This window comes from Peromyscus eremicus, chromosome 2 (assembly GCF_949786415.1).
Source record: "Peromyscus eremicus chromosome 2, PerEre_H2_v1, whole genome shotgun sequence".
In the NCBI taxonomy this organism is placed as follows: domain Eukaryota; kingdom Metazoa; phylum Chordata; class Mammalia; order Rodentia; family Cricetidae; genus Peromyscus; species Peromyscus eremicus.
Genome location: NC_081417.1, coordinates 125,119,007 through 125,139,644, shown reverse-complemented (window position 1 = coordinate 125,139,644; position 20,638 = coordinate 125,119,007). Strand labels below are relative to the sequence as shown.

Sequence of the window (20,638 nt, the reverse complement as noted above, 5' to 3'; positions counted from 1 at the left end):
TGGCTGTTTGCTTTTCAGAGGAGTGTATATGTGACAAGCACAACTTATCAACATAATTCCACAACAGCAACAGAAGAAGGCGAGGGTATATGTTCATTTTGTAATATCAAGTGATCCTTACAGGGAGCCCACATAGATTTTGGAAAAGTATTTTCAAAATTACTGATTATTGTATGGAATAATCCTAAAGTCATGGTCAGGAAGGAGAAAGAGTATCATATTGCTATAGAAACTGTAAAAGAGACTGGGTCATATAAGATTGGGTAAAAGCAAGAAGCAAGGCTAGGACTTAAGTGTTGTCAGGAAGGGGGCTCTCTGTGTGAGCTTCAGCTCTTTTGTCTCCTCCCCCACGGGCTAAACCTCTGAGGCGTATTATTTAGTAGTATACAAATATCTTTCCTATATTCAGTTCCCACCAGTTAGCCTCTAAACTTTAATAAAGATGGCATGTTCCCCAGGGCTGTGTCAATGCTCTTGTAGAGAATTAGGACAATTAGTTGAAAAGTTTAGTCCCTGTCCCTCCCTCTTCTGCTGAAGCCAGGATACCAGAAAGAGCACAGTGTCAAGGAAGAGTCCATGAGTCCTTGAAACCCAGACACTGCCAGGGCTGAAACATGAATCAAGTTGTAACTCAAGAGAACAGAGAGATTCACACAGCATTGACTGACTCAGAGTAAAAACCAAACAAGCGCCTCACTTTCTCCCCGGTGTTGTAGATAAAGACAATCCAAGGGAACACAAGGTGGACCTTTTCATGGCCAGGCTTCCATATACTAAAAGAACCATAAAACCACCATCCGTGCAAAGTTTGTGCAGTCTGTTTGTAGCTGATTGAATGGAATAGAATGGCAATATTTCTTAGAATTGACTTTGTTAGTGTTTATTTCCAGCATATGTATATTATTGCTCTACTTTCATCAACATTCTCTCATGCCAAACAACTTTTCAAAAGGATTATACATCATTGGCAATTAGAAAGTAAAGCTAAGCCGGGCGGTGGTGGCACACGCCTTTAATCCCAGCACTCGGGAGGCAGAGCCAGGCGGATCTCTGTGAGTTTGAGGCCAGCCTGGGCTACCAAGTGAGTTCCAGGAGAGGCGCAAAGCTACACAGAGAAACCCTGTCTCGAAAAACCAAAAAAAAAAAAAAAAAAAAAAAAAAAGAAAGTAAAGCTAAAGAAATTAAGATTAAAGCAGATTAATATATTTGTAAAATTTAAACATGACACAGAAAACACAAGGTTTCCCAGAATCACTAGATAGTGCTGTAAAATAGTCTGAGTTCGCAGGCACATAAACTTTAGGTGAGATACTCAGTTATAAGAATCATGCAATCCTATAAAATAAGAGAAGCATTTTTTTCTGAGATGAGGCCTATGGGAAATGTTTTTTCTGGGTCTTTGCAAAGATGGTGTAATAGTATATTAGATACAGAGAACAAAAAGGCACTTCCAATGTTTCCTTATGGTGTTCCACAAGGAAGCTTCACACATAAGGATATAATCAGTAAACAACATGATTTTTCTTAGATACAAATTTGCATTAATGAATTCCTATCAGGAATTCTTTACCTATTCCTCACTATCTCTTGAAACAAAAATCTATCCTTGTTGTAGATATAGAGCAATATAATCAACTACAGTCAAAGTTTTAACACCTGTTAAAGAAAACAATGTTCTTTTTCAAAGACCACACTAGATAGCCACCATTTCCCTCACCTGTGAGTCTTTCACATTTTCAACAGTAAAGTTGAACCAGACCCGGAAGCGAGGGTTACAGGTATCCGGCCTAATGAACAGATCATACTCAAACTCACAGACTTGCTCAACCCGGCCAAGGTTACCTATGACAAAACATAAGAGAACTGTGTTTTAATAATAGTTCATGCATCTCAACATTATTATGAGCTCTGATACTAGTATTAATCTTCTTTTGGCACTGGTAGGTGTAAACATTCTTAGTTTTAATGCTACCAATCTCAGTGCAGTCAAAAGTAAGGAAGACTTTCAGCTACTTCAGGTTGTAGTAAACAATCTCTCCCTAGCCTTTATGATCTAGATCCTTCGTGCGACAAAAAAAAAAAATTGGGTTATGAAGACTGTAGTATGCTCCAAAAACTAAGGAATGAATCACAAACTACAGTTTTCTAGTTAGAAGCAAAATGATGATAGAATATAAACTGCTTCTAATATGTTGAACCTTCTTTAAGGTGGTAAATTACTAAACCAGGTAATCAACTGCTAAAAAAAAGAGTCAAGATGACTACAGCTGACTTCAAATCAACTGACTGAGAAGTTGGTATTGTGTTGATCTTAAGGACAATAGCAATATCTTATTTAAAATGAGTTCTAGAGTGTTGGTCTCTAGATCAGTGGTTCTCAACCTCCCTAATGCTGTGACCTTTTAATACAGTTTCTCATGTTGTGGTGACCCCCAACCATAAAATTATTTCATTGCTACTTCATAACTGTAATTTAGCTATTGTTATGAATCATAATGTAAATAACTGATATGCAGGATATCTAGATGACATGTGACCATTGTGAAAGGGTCGTTTGACCCTCAAAGGGGTTGTGACCCACAGCTTAAGAACCGCTATACTAGAGGAACGCTTAGAAAGAAACCTTCAATTTATATGTACCAATGTTTTAATTACTTCTTTACAAAATTCTGTTGATGTGCCACTAATTTGTTCTGAATACAAATTGTACTATAATTGATGGGAAACTAGCCAGGGACCCAGAAACTTGATTCTACTTCACTTGATTCCAATAGTATGATGATAGATAAGTTACTTACCTTCTCATAGTCTTAAGAAAATGCTGAGTTATATGACCCAAGTTTCTCTCATATATAATCTTCTTTAGCTGCCTGTTTCTAGCAATGAGCAGGCAGTGACCCAAAACAATAACTCACAGACACAACAATTAACTTTTTGTTGCTTTTATCTGCTCTATTAAAATATGATCTGAGAAGACAGTTTATTTCCCCTTCTAGAATATAACAGTACCTTTATTTAAGTATATTCACACTGAAAACTTACATCGATGAAGAAGTATATGAACTAATCAAGACCAAAGACTTGCCTCTTAATTTTTCTTTCAATTGTATTCATATTCCCCAAGAGGATTCCTTATATAAAATTAGTTCTTTGAATTGTTATAATAAAAATGTTTATTAAGGCATGTTTTATGGAAGTCGGAGTATTTATCACACAATGAAACTAAATATGGGGTCAAATAATTTAGGTTAGTTTTAAATTTTCTGAGTGACCATGGAAAATTCATTTAAGAATTCCAGCATCTTTTTTATCACCATAAAGAATATGAGAATGGATAGATGGCTCAGTTTGTAAGGGTGCTTAGTACCAAGGCTAACAATGTGAGTAGGATCCCCAGGACACAAACAATCAAAGGAGAGCACCAACTCCTTTAGGTAGTTCTCTGTCTTTCACACATGCACCTTGGTATGTATCTACCAATACACAAATCACAAAATCAATAAATATAATAATGTAAAGATCACAAATTGAAATATAAGCATTTATTCCTACATTAAATGAGAAAAATATAAATTTTAAACACTATGCAATTAAGACAGTAATTAATTTTAGTAGAAAATTAATAATTCTGAGTTTAGATGTATGCTACAGGCATCAAGAGGGTTAAGTGTGCCAATCAATTTAATCCTCAGAACATGTTCCATAAATGAGGTGCTATTGCTATCCCATTTTACATACAAGAAAAACAAAGAATAATGAACTAAAACATCTCCAAAGTTATGTAGTAAGTAAATAAGTAGCATTTACAAGTGAGATGAATACAAATAGAACATCCCTAACCATCAATGGCCAGACTATACAATTATGTACCTAACAGACTGGTACAGGTATCACAGAGATATAAATGGAAGCAGATTTTAAATCATCGTGCTTAGTACATACTTCATTATTAAAACAACAAATAGTTTAAAAGGAGTCATTGCACACTTCAAATTTTCATATGCTTAAAAGAATATATTAATGTTTATTCTAATCTTCAAAAGAAAGCATATATTAAGTTTGTTTTAATGATTGGACAGTACACAAGGCTTTCAGTAAAAAGAAATATTTAAATTGTTACTATGTACAGAAGGTTTAGTAATAATATAACTGCATGTCTAGAAATGTAAAGTTTCAAAATAATTTTACTCTTATATTATTAAATCTTCACTTTGACCAATGATGGTGAACCTGAAACCTGTAAGAACTTAATATCTATTTAAATTCTTACTTTAAAGCGCCCAGAAAGGACTTTGAAATAAAGACTTCTGATTATATTGTTCTGTTCTTTGTATTACACCATAACTATATATCCATTTGTCTCTTAAATACTTCAACTATGTATCATATTATATACTAATAGATATTTTAAAATAGCAATGTTTTTATCTATTTAAATGAAAGACAAGGAAAGGAAGCAAGCAAAGTCTACACCATGATGGACAAATAGGAAAAAAAAAAAACCACGATACAGATTTTAGCTCAAATATACAATTAAATTTGTCAAATGTAAAAGGATTAAATATTCAAATGTATACAAAATAAATAAACCTTGGTTACATTATGCTAAGCAAAATAATCTAGAAACAGAAAGAAAATGCTATATGATACTATTACTCTACAGAATATTGAAAATGAGTCAAATCTGTAAAGATATGCTTATATCAGGCATGGTATTAATTAAGAAAAATTACTAGAAATGATCAAGGACATTTCATGTTTAAAAACGATTAATTCCTCCCATTCACAATTGCTTCAAACAATAAAATACTTTGGAAAAACTTAAAGAATTAAAAGATCTTTACAAGGAAAATTTTGAAACACTGAAAAAAATAAGTTGAAGAAAATACTAGAAAAATAGAAAGACCATCCATGTTTATCACAGATCAGCCTAATCAATACTGGGAAAATAGCTATGCTACAGAAAGGAATCTGCAGATTCAATGGAAACCCCCATCAAAAGAAAAGGACTTTATTGTTCAATGTACAGGCACAAGAAGGAATTTATTACCAGGTCACATAAAGTACAGGCACTAAGACCAAAAACTGTCAAATGGGATCACATGGAACCAAAAACCTTCTATACAGCAAAAGACATAGTTATTCTAGTGAAGAGGCAGCCTACAGAACATGGCAAAATCTACACCAACTGTACATCTGACAGAAGGTTAATGTCTAGAACACACAAAGAAATCAAAAACTAAAATATCAAGAAACAACCTAATTAAAACTTAGGGGTGGTACTAAAACTAGAATTTTCACAATATAAAAGGCTGAGAGATATTTATAATAACAATTAACATCCTTAGCCATCATTCAATTGAATAAGACAGTACCAAAAAAAAAATTTTTAAGATTCTTCATCCCAGTAGCAAGTAAAGTAAATTTAATAAAGACCAAGAACAAAAAAGAGAAACGCAAATTAAAACTACTTTGTGATTTCATCTTATCCCAGTCAAAATGGCAGAAACCGAAACAACAAATGACAACCAAGCAAGGATGTGGGAAAAGGAAACCCTCATTCAGTTTTTGTGGAAAGTGCAAACTTGAGCAGTCATAATGGAAATACGTAGAATTCTCAAAAAAGCCAAAAGTAAATATACTATATGACCCAGTTATACCACTGCTTGGCATATGTCCAAAGGACCTCAAACTTCTACTTGACAGATACTTGGTGAGGCCAAGCTCATTACCACTCTATTCACAATAACTAGGAAGTGGAATCAATCTAAATTCCCTTCAACTGATGAATGGATAATGAAAATGTGGTACTATAAACAATGCAAAATTATTCATTTGTATAGAAAAACGAAATCATGAACTTTGTGGGTAAATGGATGGAACTAAAAAATACTACACTGAGCAAAATAGCATAGATCAAAAAAGGCAAGTGACACACTTTCTCTATTTGTGGATGTTAGCTCAACAGACTACTCCATAGACACTCATTCAGCCAAGTTCATTGCTGCTCTATTTACAGTAGCAAGAAAACGAAAACAATCTAAATGTCTTTCAAATGAAGAACAGACAATGAAAATGTGGGACATATATTCAGTGGCATTCTAGTCAGCTATAAAGAGAACTGAAACCATGAAATTCGCAGGTAAATGGACGGAACTAGAAAAGATCACATGGAGTGAGCTAAGTGAGATCCAGAAAGACAAGTACTACATAGTCTCTCTCATATGTGGATGCTAGCTTTGAACTGTACGATATTTTAAAAATAAGCACCCACAGAAATCAGGATGCTAGAAAGGGACCATAGTAGGAGGGGCAGGATGTTAAGGGAATAGGGTTAGAATGCAGATGTGATGAAGGGGAACAGGTAAATAGAGGAACAGGAAGGGTCAAATAAGGTGAGGGACAGCAGGGCAAGGTAGAATAGGGAGTGTGGGAAGTAATAACACTAAAGAATTTTGAGAAAACAGCCATATGCAGACTTACCACTGTAGAAGCACAAGATCAAGCCAGCCAAACTCCCTATATGGATAAGGGAGGTTCTGATGAAATCCCACTCCTAGATAAGAAGCTACTAGAAACTGATAGCTGCTAGTGCTGGAGACTAGGTTTTCTTTGAGAAGGCATTCCTTTGAGAAGGGTCCACCCGTGCTCTACTAGATAACCCTAGACCCGTCCACATATACACAACACTAAATGGACTCAGGTGCATTTTTCAAAGAGTAAATAAAGTTAGAAGAGGAAAGTAGTGTGTGGAGAATGATGGTAAAGAATTAGAAGAGAGGGAATGAAATGGGCTAAATTTAATTAAAACACAGTATTTTGTTTTTATAAAATTCTCAAACAAATAAATAATATAAAACTCTGTGAGAATAAAACTAAAAGTAATACTGACACAACAGAGCATATCTCCAAATACAGCATTGCCACATATATTTTATTCATATAATAAAAACATGCCATAGGAACATAGGAGCCAGGATATGTGAGAAGCATTGCAGTGATAGTGAACTGAATTATCTAACCCGAGGCTGGGGGGCAAGGCTTGCAGAGTTTAACATAAGTGGTAAGTTAAGCCTGAAGGGTGAGTATTCTTCTTTATCTCAAGTATTAGAAAGCAGGAAGTTTATCCTGGGAAAAAAACCCAGAACAAAGAGCCAAGAAGGAAGGGCAGGCTAGAGAATTGTCAGTCAATTTGGTCAGGTTCCAGTAACACAATGAATGCTGAAAAATGACGCCCAAAGGAAGATGAAGGTAAAGAGATGTGGAGAAACTACTGGATTACCTTTAATATTAAAACTTTAAAAGATTTTTATAGTGGCAGTATAAATACAAAATGAAAAAGCCATAATCTGAAGATAGAGATAGCAATAATATATGTATCGATATTATGAAATAGTTCAAACAATAAATAATAGCACCTTCATGAAGCAGTGAGAGGAGTTAATTACATAGATTGAATCTATAGGTATTTGAAAAAGGAAAAGTCCTCTTCCCAATTGATAATTTTATTAAAATATTTGCTTCACTTTCAATGGGAAGAAAAGGTAAGCCAGCATTCTGCTCCTCCGGCTCTTAGAATCTTTCTAGTCTCCACTTTTGTGGGTTTTTTTTTCCCCCAAGTCTTGGTCTATGAGGCTGGACAGCCATTAACAATTATCAAAACAGAAATAGAAATTTTTTAAATTCCTTTTGGAACTTGAAGGGTAAATGATTATTTGGCAGATTTGACCTATCAGAGATGGGTTTACTGATAATCAAATGAAATGTAGACCTTATTAATTTTCACTTACAAGGTCTGTAAGAGAGCTGAAGGCAGCAGAGTTCTGGGTAGGTAGCTTGGCAATCAAGGCTGTACTTTGAAACCTTTCTGGTAAATACCTTTGAGAGATTTCAGCAAGAAAGTGAATGAAAATTCTAGGATAAGAATATTTAACAGGATCATTCTTATTCTGAAGAAGTTTTATGTTCATAATTTTGCACATTTCATAGCTTCATATAAACTTCACTCCACACAAAACCTAAAATACTTTCAGCCACAGACTTCCTTGGCATTGAGAAATGGAGAGAGCTGATAGTGTGACTCCTAAAGTGAATGCCTGTTTCTAATTCTACAGAAATTGATGCTCTAAGTAAACTAACAAAGTGATTTCCTTGAAATACATACTGAGTGCTATTAATCAATAAATACTGAATAAAGGATGAATAATTGATGTTCTATATCTAATTATGCAGTGACTAAAAATAAAGATTTGAAGGTTAAATGTTATTTTAAAGTCATTCTTCCTCAAAAAATCAAAAATATCTCTGCAAAATATTTTTAGTTGCATACACAAACAATTGGAATGGTCTGAACACCTGGTTATATTATTGATTATATTTGTGACCTTGAGCCTAACTCTGTCTCTGATAAGATTCTCACATCACCTTCTGTTCATTTCCAGATAATCTTCTCTTGCTGGCTCCATCACAGCAAACATGGAAAAGTTCTTCCTGACTCTGTCCTATCCCATCAACCCCTTTGTTTTAGATTGTTCCAAATTGCATTCAGCTGCCTTTCTTGGTTTTTCCACCACCAAAAGCATAAAATGCTAAATCACCCTACTACAAAAGTCTAAAGCCTGCCTGTAACCTGTGCAACTTTCGGTATTATTCAATCTTCTAATTTTTTAGTCTTTTTTTATTTAAAAAAATTTTATTCATTTTACATATCAACCACAGACCCCCTCTCATCCCTCCTCTTGCTCCCCCAGGCTTCCACCCTCAGATTCATCCCTCATCCCAACCTCCAAAAGGGTAAGGCCTCCCATGGGGAGTCAGCAAAGCCTGGTACATTCAGTTGAGGCAGGACCAAGCCTCTCCTCTCTGCCTCAAGGGTGAGCAAGGCATCCCACCATAGGTAATAGGCTCCAGAAAGCCAGCTGATAACCAGGGATAGATCCTGATCCCACTGCCAAGCACTCTCAAACAGATCAGGCTACACAACTGTCTCTTGTATGCAAAGTGCCTAGTCTGGTCCCATGCAGGTTCCACAGCTGTCGGTCTAAAGTTCATGAGTTACTATGAGCTTGGTTCAATTATCTCTATAGATTTCCCCATCATGATCGTGACCCGCCCCCTTTGCTCATATAATCCCTCTTCCTTCTCTTCAACTGGACTCCCTGGGCTCGAGCTGGTGCTAGGCTGTGGATCTCTGCATCTGCTTTCATCATTTACTGGATTCAGGCTCTATGATGACAGGGTATTCACCAATCTAATTATAGGAGTAGGCCAGTTAAGGCACCCTCTCCACTGTTGCTAGTAGTCTAATCTGGGGTCATCCTTGTAGATTCCTGGGAATTTCCCTAGCCCAAGATTTCTCCCTTACCCATTCCCTCATGTTCTCATCCCCCATCTCCTCCCCTCTATTGCTCTCCCTCCCTCCCCCTCCCCAGTTTACTCATGGAGATCTTATCTCTTTTCCCTTCCCAAGGTGATCCATGCATCCCTCTTAGGGTCCTCCTTGTTTCCTGGCTTCTCTGGAGCTGTGGGTTGTAGTCTGATTATCCTTTGCTTTACATCTAGGACCCACTTCTATTTTTATACAGTTTTATTTATTGTTTCTTCAAACATTTATTGTCTTGGCATATTCATTCAAGGATTTTTCCACACTAGGAGTCCTCTTAGATGTTATATCTGATCATTAAAGCCTTGTCCACTACTACCTCTTGCAAGATGACTTCCAGAATTAACCTCTCCATTATGCCATCATATTACTTTTGCTATTATTTGATTAATAATGTCCATCACATGACAAAGGGATTGAAGACTTCACAAATGACTCAGAAAGCCTAGTGTTAAGTCTTTGCTCTACTGCTCACCAAGCTGTGGAATTCTGAACAGGTTAATTAACTTCTAGGAAATTTAGCTTCCTTTTACTGAGAAAACCATGTGCACAATAACATCTTTTCTATTCTTAGAAACCAGAAGAAACACTGAATAATCAGGGTAATCCATTAAGGAAAGGTCACAGATTGAGTCAACAATGCATATGAGAGAATCTCAGTGTTTGTTTGTTTGTAAATGGAATGCAGGTACGGTAGTAATGAAGAGGTAAAGAATACTGCTCAACTAGGAATAAGGCAGTATCCAGTTTCCCATTTAGCTTTTTTCCCCAAGACTTTAGTATTCTGAGCAAATAACTCAGGAAAGAAAAAATATTACTTAGTACAATTTAAGAACAAAATCCCCCTGGAACCCAATTATGTGTAATACTGTCTTTTGTTCTTAATTGTGTGATGAATTATTCCAAATCACCACGGACGACAAAAGTATGCAAATTTTCAAAGTGTGTGTTCATGTATGAGTCCAGATGTGTGTGCAGACATGTACTATGGCAGAAATATGGAGCTAAGATGACAGCCTCAGGTCTCAGTCCTCTCCTTTTACTTTGTTTAAGACATGGTATCTCTTTTGCTGCTACATAAGCTGGGCTAGCTGGTCCATGAGCTTCTGTGCATTCTCCAGTTTCTACTTCCCATCTTGCAGTTAGAGCACTGAGTTACAAACATGTGCTTCCAAGCATGGATTTCTGTGGGTTCTGGGTATATGAATTAAGGTCCTTGCACATCTGCACCCATCAGTTCACCCACTGACCCACTTCCCCAAGCCTCTACAATAAGCATTTATTTTGTTTTTAATTATTTCTTTAATTTTTAATATCATACATAATATGGTTACATCATTTCACCCCTCCCTTTCTTCCCTACAAATATTCACATATACCCTTCCTTTCTCTTTGAAATTCAAGCCTCTTTTTTCATTAATTGTTGTTACATACATATATGTATGCACATGCATATTCTTAAATAAATATATACACCATGCTCAGTCTATAAAATATTACTTGTATGTATGCTTTCAGATTGGCCATTGGTATTAGATAACCAAAGGGTGAGTTCTTCCTGGGAAAGACTATTTATCTTACTGTCAACATTCTTTAGTGGCCTGCAGTTCTTTGTGTAGGTTTCAGACCTCATGAACTTTGTCTCATCCACTTTAGCATTTCTATTGCTATTGTCCGTATTCAGATGATGTTTAGGCAGAAGACATGTTGGTGACACCTTATGGGTATAGCATCTGAAATTCCTAGGAGACATAATTTCACATTAAACTCCTTTATCTTCTGGCTCTTCAAATCTTTCCTCCCACCCTTCTTCAAAAATCCCTGAGCCTTAGATGGGGGAGTTGTTTTGTAATTGTATCTGTAGACCCTAAAACTGCCATAAACTAAATTAACTAAGCCAGCATAATCTCTAACTGCATTCTATGTATTTCTCCTTATACCCACAGATAAGTAGAGTCCTCACTCCTGATAAAGAAAACTTCCCTTTGCAACAGATGGAGACCACCAAAAGAAAAAAAAAACTACAACCAATCCAACTGCAGCCATGTGGAGCCCACCACCAGCAGATACATCTACAAGCATTTATTCTTAAACTCATAGACTTATAGACTGTGGTTTGATGGTCTCATATAAGCAACTTTGCTTTAGTCTGCAGGAAGTTAGACTATGCTCTGGTATGAAGCTGAATGAATCAAAATATGAAGAACAACATGTCTCTCATATACCCACTCTTTCAAATGATCACCAGCATGATAAAGGCAGGCCAAATTACATAAAGCACATTAAAGCCTCTGTTGGAGCTGTTGAATTCTACCAATGAAAGAATGTCATACAACAAAGCCACATGTGCGTGATTGCATGTGTGTGAGCATCGTACAATGGGAGAGTGAAAAGAATACATTTTTTCTGAACAATAGCCCACACATTTTAGTGAAGTGTAGACAAAGTTATCTCTAAATTAGAAAGAAAACTAAATAAACTGCTGCATGCTGGTAACAAAGCAATGACTCCAGGGAAGAATATATTCTTTATAGTTCATATTCTGGAGCCTGAAAGAGAGACACGTATATAGAAATTACTACACATGAACTGTAGGATGATGAGAAGGATGTGGGGATAATTCATTCTATGTACAGAACCTTGAAATTTATAGGATAGTAAATGTTTATCCAATCAAGTTTGAAACTTAAGGATGAAGTGAGTTTCTATACAAAGGGGAAATGTAAGCAAGGTTATACATATGTGGACTAAAGTATCATAATAGATGTTGATATATCTGGTGTATGTTGAACACAATGTAGGAATTATGACAAGTGGTAACATAGGAAATACAGAAGTTAAACTGCATTGGACATAAGCAGACCTAGAATCCTAAACTGTAATACTACCACAGAGTATTAATCATGAAAGTAATGCATATTTTTTAAAATGTAAGTGCAATAGAGCATGAGGATGACTGTCCAGGTGGGGTCGTAAAGTGTCAAAGAGAGTCCAAGGATGTAATGATAAATGAAGCAAAGCAGTAGAAGTCTGGATGAAAAGGGAATTATTAATAACCTTATGAAAACAATTTTACATAAATCTGAATTAATACAGAAGTCAGACAGTTATGTTAAGTAAAAATTGAAGCCAAAGGGATTTAAATCTAACTCTAAGTACTTCTGGGATGGCATGGGGAATGAAGTTTGCATTCTCTCTTCCTCTGTCCTTGACATTATTCACTGAATTCTCTCTTACTATAGACAAGTCCACAAAAGTTCACAAATGACAGTTTTCTAACTACATGTCCATACAATAAAGGAAATGATCTCTATTTACAATAATTTTATTTTTGAAAATTTTGCACATATATGTAATGCATTAAATATATTCTCCCCTCTCTCATCTCCCTGATACTTTCCAATGACCCCTCCTACCTACAAGTCCCTTTCCTATGTTTATATCTTTTTGTGACAAGCTGAATTTAATCAGGGTCTCCTGTTTGGCCCTGCGTACTGAAACATCTGGTGGAACTTGGTGGACTTACCAGTGGGAACACATCTAAAGAAAATTATTCTACATCCTCCAGAATCCATCCATAGCCAATAGTTCAGCAGGGAAGGGTAAGGTTCCCTGTGCCCCTTCACCATTCATGACTCCCTGTTGACAAGTACAGTCTTGTGAAGAGCTGCTGCAAGAAATCAGAGCTGCTGTATGGTCATAATTTAAGTAGCTATGTCATACCTAGAAGATAGCATTTTGCCACTCCTCTCCCTATCTTTATCAATTTATTTATTTATTTGGGTTTTCTTTTCTATTATATAGTCTTTTCTGTCCTATTACTCATTATGTAGACAGGCTGACCTTGAACTCACAGAGATCCACTTGCTTCTGCCTCCCAAGTGTGGAGATTAAAGATGTACACTACCACATCTGGCTTCTCCCTATCTTGAAATCATCCCTAAATTATTTCTACCATTATTCTATCATATCCCCAAGCCTTAGATGTGGTGGTATAAATGTCCTATTTAGAGCCAAGCACCCAACATCATTCTGTCTTAGCAATGTAAGCAGCCAAGAGTCTTTGTATTCACTGTCACTGATTGAACAAAGACCATTCTCTGAGTAATGCTGAAGGTAGTATTTGCCAATGAGTATAATCATAGATGCTGAAATGGTAGTTGGACACCAGGTCAATTTAACTAAAATATAGAAATGAGTTCCCTGCTAAGGCATATGACCGTCCTAGCCACACAACCAGGCTTATAGTGCCAGACTTGCAATATCTCCTGTAGAGTAATCCTCAAATACAATCAGAGTAATTGGTTATCCCCATACTATTTGTGACACTGTTGAAGCCATGTACACAACTTACATGAAGGGTTGTTGTTATAAGTTGTGGTATTCACAGCTAGATTAGTAAACCTCCTTGAGGAAGTTTGTGATTAACCTAATGTGAGTCAAATGTCCATTCCACCAATCTAGTAAATAGGATGCCAGAATTTCACTAATTATTTGCTGGTACTCTTAGTGAAAACATTATAATCTTATTTCAGTATGAAAGGCAGGTGAATTATTATCCAGACAACCACATCTATCTAAAAGAAAGGCATTGGTTGAGTGTGATAAGTAGAACGTTCCAGTTTGGTTGGGCTAGGAATAAAGCTCAGAAACAGATGAATTGCCTAGCATGTATAAAGACTTGAGTTCAATCTCCAATACTGAGGAAGAAAAACAGTTCTGGCTGGTGACTAGAAGATTAATGGTATAATAACTATAATGGGTGGTTTATGAAGAGAAGAATTAAGGAATTTTTACATATGTCATAATTGTAATATCCATGCAGGATACAAGTGGAAATACTCAATAACCACTAAAAAAAAATACTTTCAGGAGAGTGATATACACACATGCACACACACACACACACACACACATTTATGTGTGTGTGCCTATAGGTATATATATATATATATATATATATATATATATATATATATATAAAATATGTCAGTGCATATGTTAATCCTCCCTACCCAAAAAGCAAATATCCCCTGAGTCTAGTGCCCCAGTTTGCAATTCCACCAAGAATGAATTATGGTTCCCCTTTCTCCACATCATCACCAGCATTTTTTTTCAGATACAGTAGTAAAATGTCTGTCTTATTCTTCTAAACTGGAGTTATTATTTCTACATTAGTCTCTGTCCCCTGTTTTCATTTTTTGTAGTTTCAGAACTTTATTCTGAAAACATTAAAGGGAAATTTTCAGAAGTGAGAAATCCACAGTTTTAAATGGTACACCACTTTGAAATTTCACTTCTGTATCTGAAATAAGCTCACAATATCCGGGAAATGTCTCCTTTCTGTAGAAAAGAACACCTGAAAGTAATGGACTTAATAAGAAATGTGAAAAGCTGAAACAGTTGGAAGAAAACACAGACAGTACACTACAATAAATACACATAGAAAAGGACTTTCTGAATAGGATACCAGTTGCCCAGGAACTAAGTTCAACAACTGACAAATGAGACCTTGTAAAACTTCAAAACTTCTGAACAACAAAGGAAACAATCAGTCCAGTAAAGAGGATCTTGGAATGGCAGAGAATATTGCCAGCTACACATAATGGCAGCGGATTGCTATCCAGGATATACAAATAACTTAAAACAAAACAAAACAGTGACTCAGGAATACAAGCAACCCAATTAAAAATGGGCTACAGATATGAACAGAGTGTTCTCATAAAACAATAAAAATGGCTAAGAAATACCTTTAAAAAGGGAATAACATGCTTAGTAACTAAGAAAATGAAATATACTTTGAGATTTCATCTTACACTAGTCAGAATAAAAAAATACCAAGAAAAGAACTGACAACAAATGCTGGTGAGGATGTGGAGAAAGGAGAACCATAATTCATTCTTGGTGGAATTGCAAACTGGGGCAGCTACTCTGGAAATCAATGTAGAGAATTCTCAAAAGTATAAAAATGAATCCCATATGACCCAACTATACCACCCCTTCTCATATATCAAAGGACTCAGTGGTTCTCAGCTTGTGTGTCAAGACCTCTTTGAGGGTTACATATCAGATATGCTGTATATCAGATATTTGCATTACTATTTACAACAGTAGCAAAATTAGAGTTATGAAGTAGCAATGGAATAATTTTATCATGGGGGGTGTCACCCAATGTGAAGAACTGTGTTAAAGGGTTGCAGTATTGGGAAGGTTGAGAACCACTGGGACTCAAACTCCTATTCCATAGATATCTGCTAGGACAAGCTCACTGCCACTCTATTCATAATAGCTAGGAAACGAAATCAATCTAAAAGCCCTTCAAATGATGAATGGATAATGAAAATGTGCTATACACAATGCAAAGCTATTCATTTGTGAAGGAAAATGAAGCCATGAAATTTGTGGGTAAATGCATGTAACTAGAAAATAGCATATGAGTGAAGTAGTATGCATCTAAAAGGGAAAGTGACATGTTTTTTCTTATTTGTGGATGATAGCTCCATATCTTTAGGTACAAGTATATAAACTGGAGAAACAACAGATAGAAGTGGAGATAAATAATATTAAGGATGTTTGAAAAGTCATAGGTAATTATATTATTTTATGACTACCTAAAATTGCAAATAGTACATATAAGTATAGATGTTTACATCTATATACATCTATGTAGTTTAAATTGAAGTTATGACAATTGGGGTGACAATTCTTCTCTCCCTCCACAGAAAAACAAAGTAGACTAAAAAAAAAAAAAAAGAAGTCCTGCAAGGCAAGGAGGGAAAAACCCTTTGAACTTGTTGGTCAGAGAAGCCCAAGAGATCCCATAGCACTATGAGCTATTTCTATTGCCCTTTGTGCCTTCCTGAAAAGAAGGTAAAACTGCTGTGAATATCGCTCTGTATAAATAAACACTGATTGGCCAGTGGCCAGGCAGGAAGTATAGGCGGGACTAACAGAGGAGAATTGAGGTTAACAGGAAGAAGGAGGGAGAGACACTGCCAGCCACCGCCAGGACAAGCAGCATGTAAAGATGCCGGTAAGCCACAAGCCACATGGCAAGGTATAGATTTATAGAAATGGGTTAATTTAAGATATAAGAACAGTTAGCAAGAAGCTTGCCACGGCCATACAGTTTATAAGTAATATAAGCATCTGAGTGATTATTTTATACGTGAGTTGTGTGACTGCGGGGCTTGGTGGGACCTGGAGAGAAGCTCTCCAGCAACATAAAACCCTATTTCTGAGAATACCACATGTTTCAGACACATGATTTGGAGAAATTTACCTGGATCTGACTGAAAACTTCCTCAGTGAGGACTAGGGAGACTACATCCCCACTTCCTTAGTTATAGAAGGAGCCATCCAAGCAACCATCATAGAAAAGCAATAAATAGCTACATCCAGCCATAATGCCCATAAACCACAACAATGTCCAGCAAAGCCAAATATTCTGAAAGTGGTATTAGTAGTCTGGAGGATGCCAACAACAACCCAATTGGTCTTAAGGCCTGGTCAATAGAAGGGAATTCATTCATGTCTGCCACTGAAAATTTAGCCAACTACCTATGGCTTGTGGGATCATGGAATCCGTAAGAGAACCTACTAGTACCACTTTCTTAAGCCAGGATCCTCTCTAGCTGCATTCTAAATATTTATAGTTAAACCCAGAGATAAGTATAGTTCTCACCCCTCATCAAAAAAAAAAAAAAAAGTTTTTCTTTTTGTGTTTTATTTTTGCAGCGAACAGATATTATTACAAAAAGCCATAACTGGTTAGGTGACTAACCATGGGGTGCCCACCCCCAATTAGTGCATTTGTAACAGAACGCTTATACCTAAGGGTCAGGGAAAATCTAGGAAGAAAGAAGGGGGAAATGTTAAGAGTCGGAGGATAACACAGCTACTGTGATACAGACTCTTCTGAAAAAAAAAACAAATAAAACAGGCACTAAGAGGTGGTGAGTGCATGGTTGTAAGAGGACTGGAGGATGTATTTGATAAAGGTGTCATGTGAATTCACTAAGAATTGTTAAAAATATTTTATGAGGTATTTTGGCATAAATTTGAACCAACTGAAAAGTTCAAAAATATCTCTTGAAATAGGTATGGTTAATCTTGTTTTTAAGAAAAAGAAAAAAAGTGCTGTAGCTTAGGTAGATTCACTACCAAGTACATCTACCCTACACTGTCTACTGCCCTGGGTGATAATCAGCCACATATTCTAATAAACCTATGATAATTTCTACTCCATAAAGTATCAAAATGCAATGCTGATTGACAGAAAAAAAATGGTGGAATCCATCTTGGAAAGCATATTCCATGCTTCTGAAACTTGTATGAGTCTTCTTTAAAATAAAAAGCTCCAGAAGTTCTTGTACATGGACTTAAAATTCTGATTTCCTACTATCTTTATACTCACCAAAGTGAAATATTTCGTGAAACTCTAAATTTTGCAGTTTAATTACATATTTATAACAACAGAAAAAGTATTGAAGATGTGTATCATACACTCTCAAATCAAAGCTAACCATTACCATGATATACAAACAATAAAATTTAAGGCTTTTATCAATGCCAAATTTTCAAATTACATAAAATGTGTTTCTGCCCAAGTGCATAACACTTTATCTCTGCTGCCCTGTTTAGTCTTCATAAAATATTCAACACGTTGCTATCCAGATGTTGATAAAAATTAATTTAATAACTGAAGGAGGAAAATCAATTTTGAAAATGACAAGATTTCCCAGAATAACTATAATTACCACTTTTTAAAGGCTCACAAGAAAATGGAAGTCAAGCAATTTGAAGATCTTAAGTCAGACACTGTATTTTCCTACAGAGAATTTTTTGAATGAGAAACAGACTAGAAGTGTCTTAGACAAGCTTTAGGTAATATGAAAAATAGGTCAAATATCCTGTACAGCTGTCTTAAGAACAACTCATCAGGCAGCTTGCAGGGTCTCTTTATTTATAGCTATTGCTCCCACAGGTGTGCACTTGAGTTGGGCCTCTGTTACTTTGTAATGAGTTTGCCAGGAATGATGCAGGAAACAAATTTGTAACAATGTGCCTTTCCAAGCCCAGAAACTTTGAAAGAGACATTTTCTTTTGGTGAAGAATATGGCAGGAGGGCACAAAAGATCAGGAGGACCAGAGAGGGAAGCTTAACCATAATTAACAATCTTCCTTTTTACTCTTAATAAACAGCCAAATAGAATGACATTAACAAGATTGAGTTCCCAGTATAGTGTGGTGATATTTTATCTGTGTCCCTCAATAAAGTTTATCTGAGGATCAGAGGAAAAAGCCAGCCATTATAGTCAACATAGAGGTCAGGCAATGATAGCATAGGCCTTTAATCCTATCACTTGGGAGGCACAGATCCATCTGGATCTCTGTAAGTTCAAGACCACACTGGGAACAGAGCCAGGTGTGGTGGCACACACCTTAAATTCCAACATTAGTTAACCATAAAAGTCTAGAGGTCTGTACAGACAGACAGAAAGTGACAGAGCTGGGCGAGAAAAGGAAGTGTAGTTGGGTGGAGAGGAAATGAGATGGCAGAACAGAAAGGCATATAGGCATATACAGGAAGTAGACCTTTTTGGCAGAGGATCTCCAAGTGGTAAGAACATGACTGGCTTCTTTCTGCTTTTCTGATCTCTCAGCCTTTCACCCCAAAATCTGGCTCCAGTTTTTTTATTCAATAAGACCTTTTAAGATTCATGTTACAACATAGTTTGGCATGTTCAGAGATTACATAGCTCACCTTCTATTCCCAGCTCAGGGGTCATACACCAGGCAGGTCCACAATATGCTAATATTAAGAAGCAGGCTTACAACCTCAAATTAGTCCACTTTTTTAAAGAATGAAAGAAAGAAAAAGGCCTATATCTGTTGCATATTAGTGACAAAATATCAAATGCTTCTCCAAAACATCTAAGACGTCTCCATATTATTGGTCACTTAGAGAATTCTAATCTGCTCCTCCATATGCAGAAAAGCCTAGACCATGATGATAGCAGGAGGGGGGAGAACTAAACCTTATCTTAAGCTGTCAATAAATCCATTGTTAGAGATATATGTGAATAGGAAAAGCAGGGGCAATCTTTGTTTTTTAAAGAGGTAGTTTTTCAAAAAGAGAATTATACAAAGTGTTCTGTTTTCATCAATATGCTGCCAGGTTTTGAAATAGTATTTTTCTTCCAAACAATAAAAATCTTGACAAGTAAGCAACAAAAAATCACTAATACACTTGCAGCTGCATTTCAATCTATACAAAATCTTTACACAAAAACAACCAAGAAAATGCCCAGCTTAGCAAAATTATCTCACCATTTGGGCCTCAAATCAAAGATAACTGTGAAACATAAGAAACAGAATTTTCATGTCCACTGAAAATTTTTCAACAAATATTTGAGTGAAAATTACAAAAGGTACAAACAAAACCTACATACTAACTTCAAGAGGACAAAATCAAGAAAATATTTTTCTAATTTCACAAATGAAGTTAACAATATTCTCAATTATTTTAATTCTGAAAATGTATAAAATACAGAGGACAGTTTTATCAAAAGACTGAGGCTGTAATTCTAGCTTAACTAGCAGCAATATATGTTTAAAGAGGAGTCATGAAGGAGAAAAAAGCTGTTTTATCTAATCAAGAGATGACTTAAACCCTAATTAAAATAATAGAAATGAAAATGAAAAGGGAAGGAGACATATGATAGACCTTTTATATACAGGGTATATTTACTAATAATAAATTAATTATAAATTTATTTATTGTAATTACAGGATAGATTTACTAATGAATGATGGTGAGTGTGATGAGTATCTCCTATTGTTCTCCAGAACCGTTGTCTACCCTCTTTTCCCTCTCTGTATTCCAGCTAGTTTCCTACCCACCAAAGACAGAGGAGAGGAAGAGTGGGTCCTTCTCTTCCTGGGTGTTCTAGTAAAGACCAAAACTCATGTCAAGGTATCTCTTGGTACATTTATTCTTCTCTATGGTATTTAGCAATCCCTTTCATTCCTCATCAAGCCTGGGAAAGAATAGAGTTCTCTGCTGTCAGCAGCCTAACACTTGTAAAACAGCCTACCTCCCAGAATTCTATCCACACCGTTATAAACAATCCCTTTATTAAATCAGCAAAATTACCCAATTTTAAGCAAACCATTTGTTTCCAGTCAGGATCCTAACTGATATGGAAGATTACTTCATAGATCACAGACAGGCACTGGAAGAAGCATCAGTGT

The 20,638-nt window shown here is 35.9% G+C and overlaps 1 protein-coding gene across 7 annotated transcripts in view; it reads right to left on the bottom strand.

The window, feature by feature from the left end:
* LOC131903881 (BEN domain-containing protein 5) overlaps positions 1-20,638 on the bottom strand; it is a 1,181,880-nt gene that overhangs the window by 999,049 nt on the left and 162,193 nt on the right. For all 7 annotated transcript variants that reach the window (XM_059254714.1, XM_059254709.1, XM_059254708.1 and 4 more), the window contains exon 3: positions 1,718-1,842. In XM_059254714.1, the coding sequence (XP_059110697.1) occupies positions 1,718-1,842 (125 nt within the window). The remainder of the gene's footprint in view (positions 1-1,717; positions 1,843-20,638) is intronic.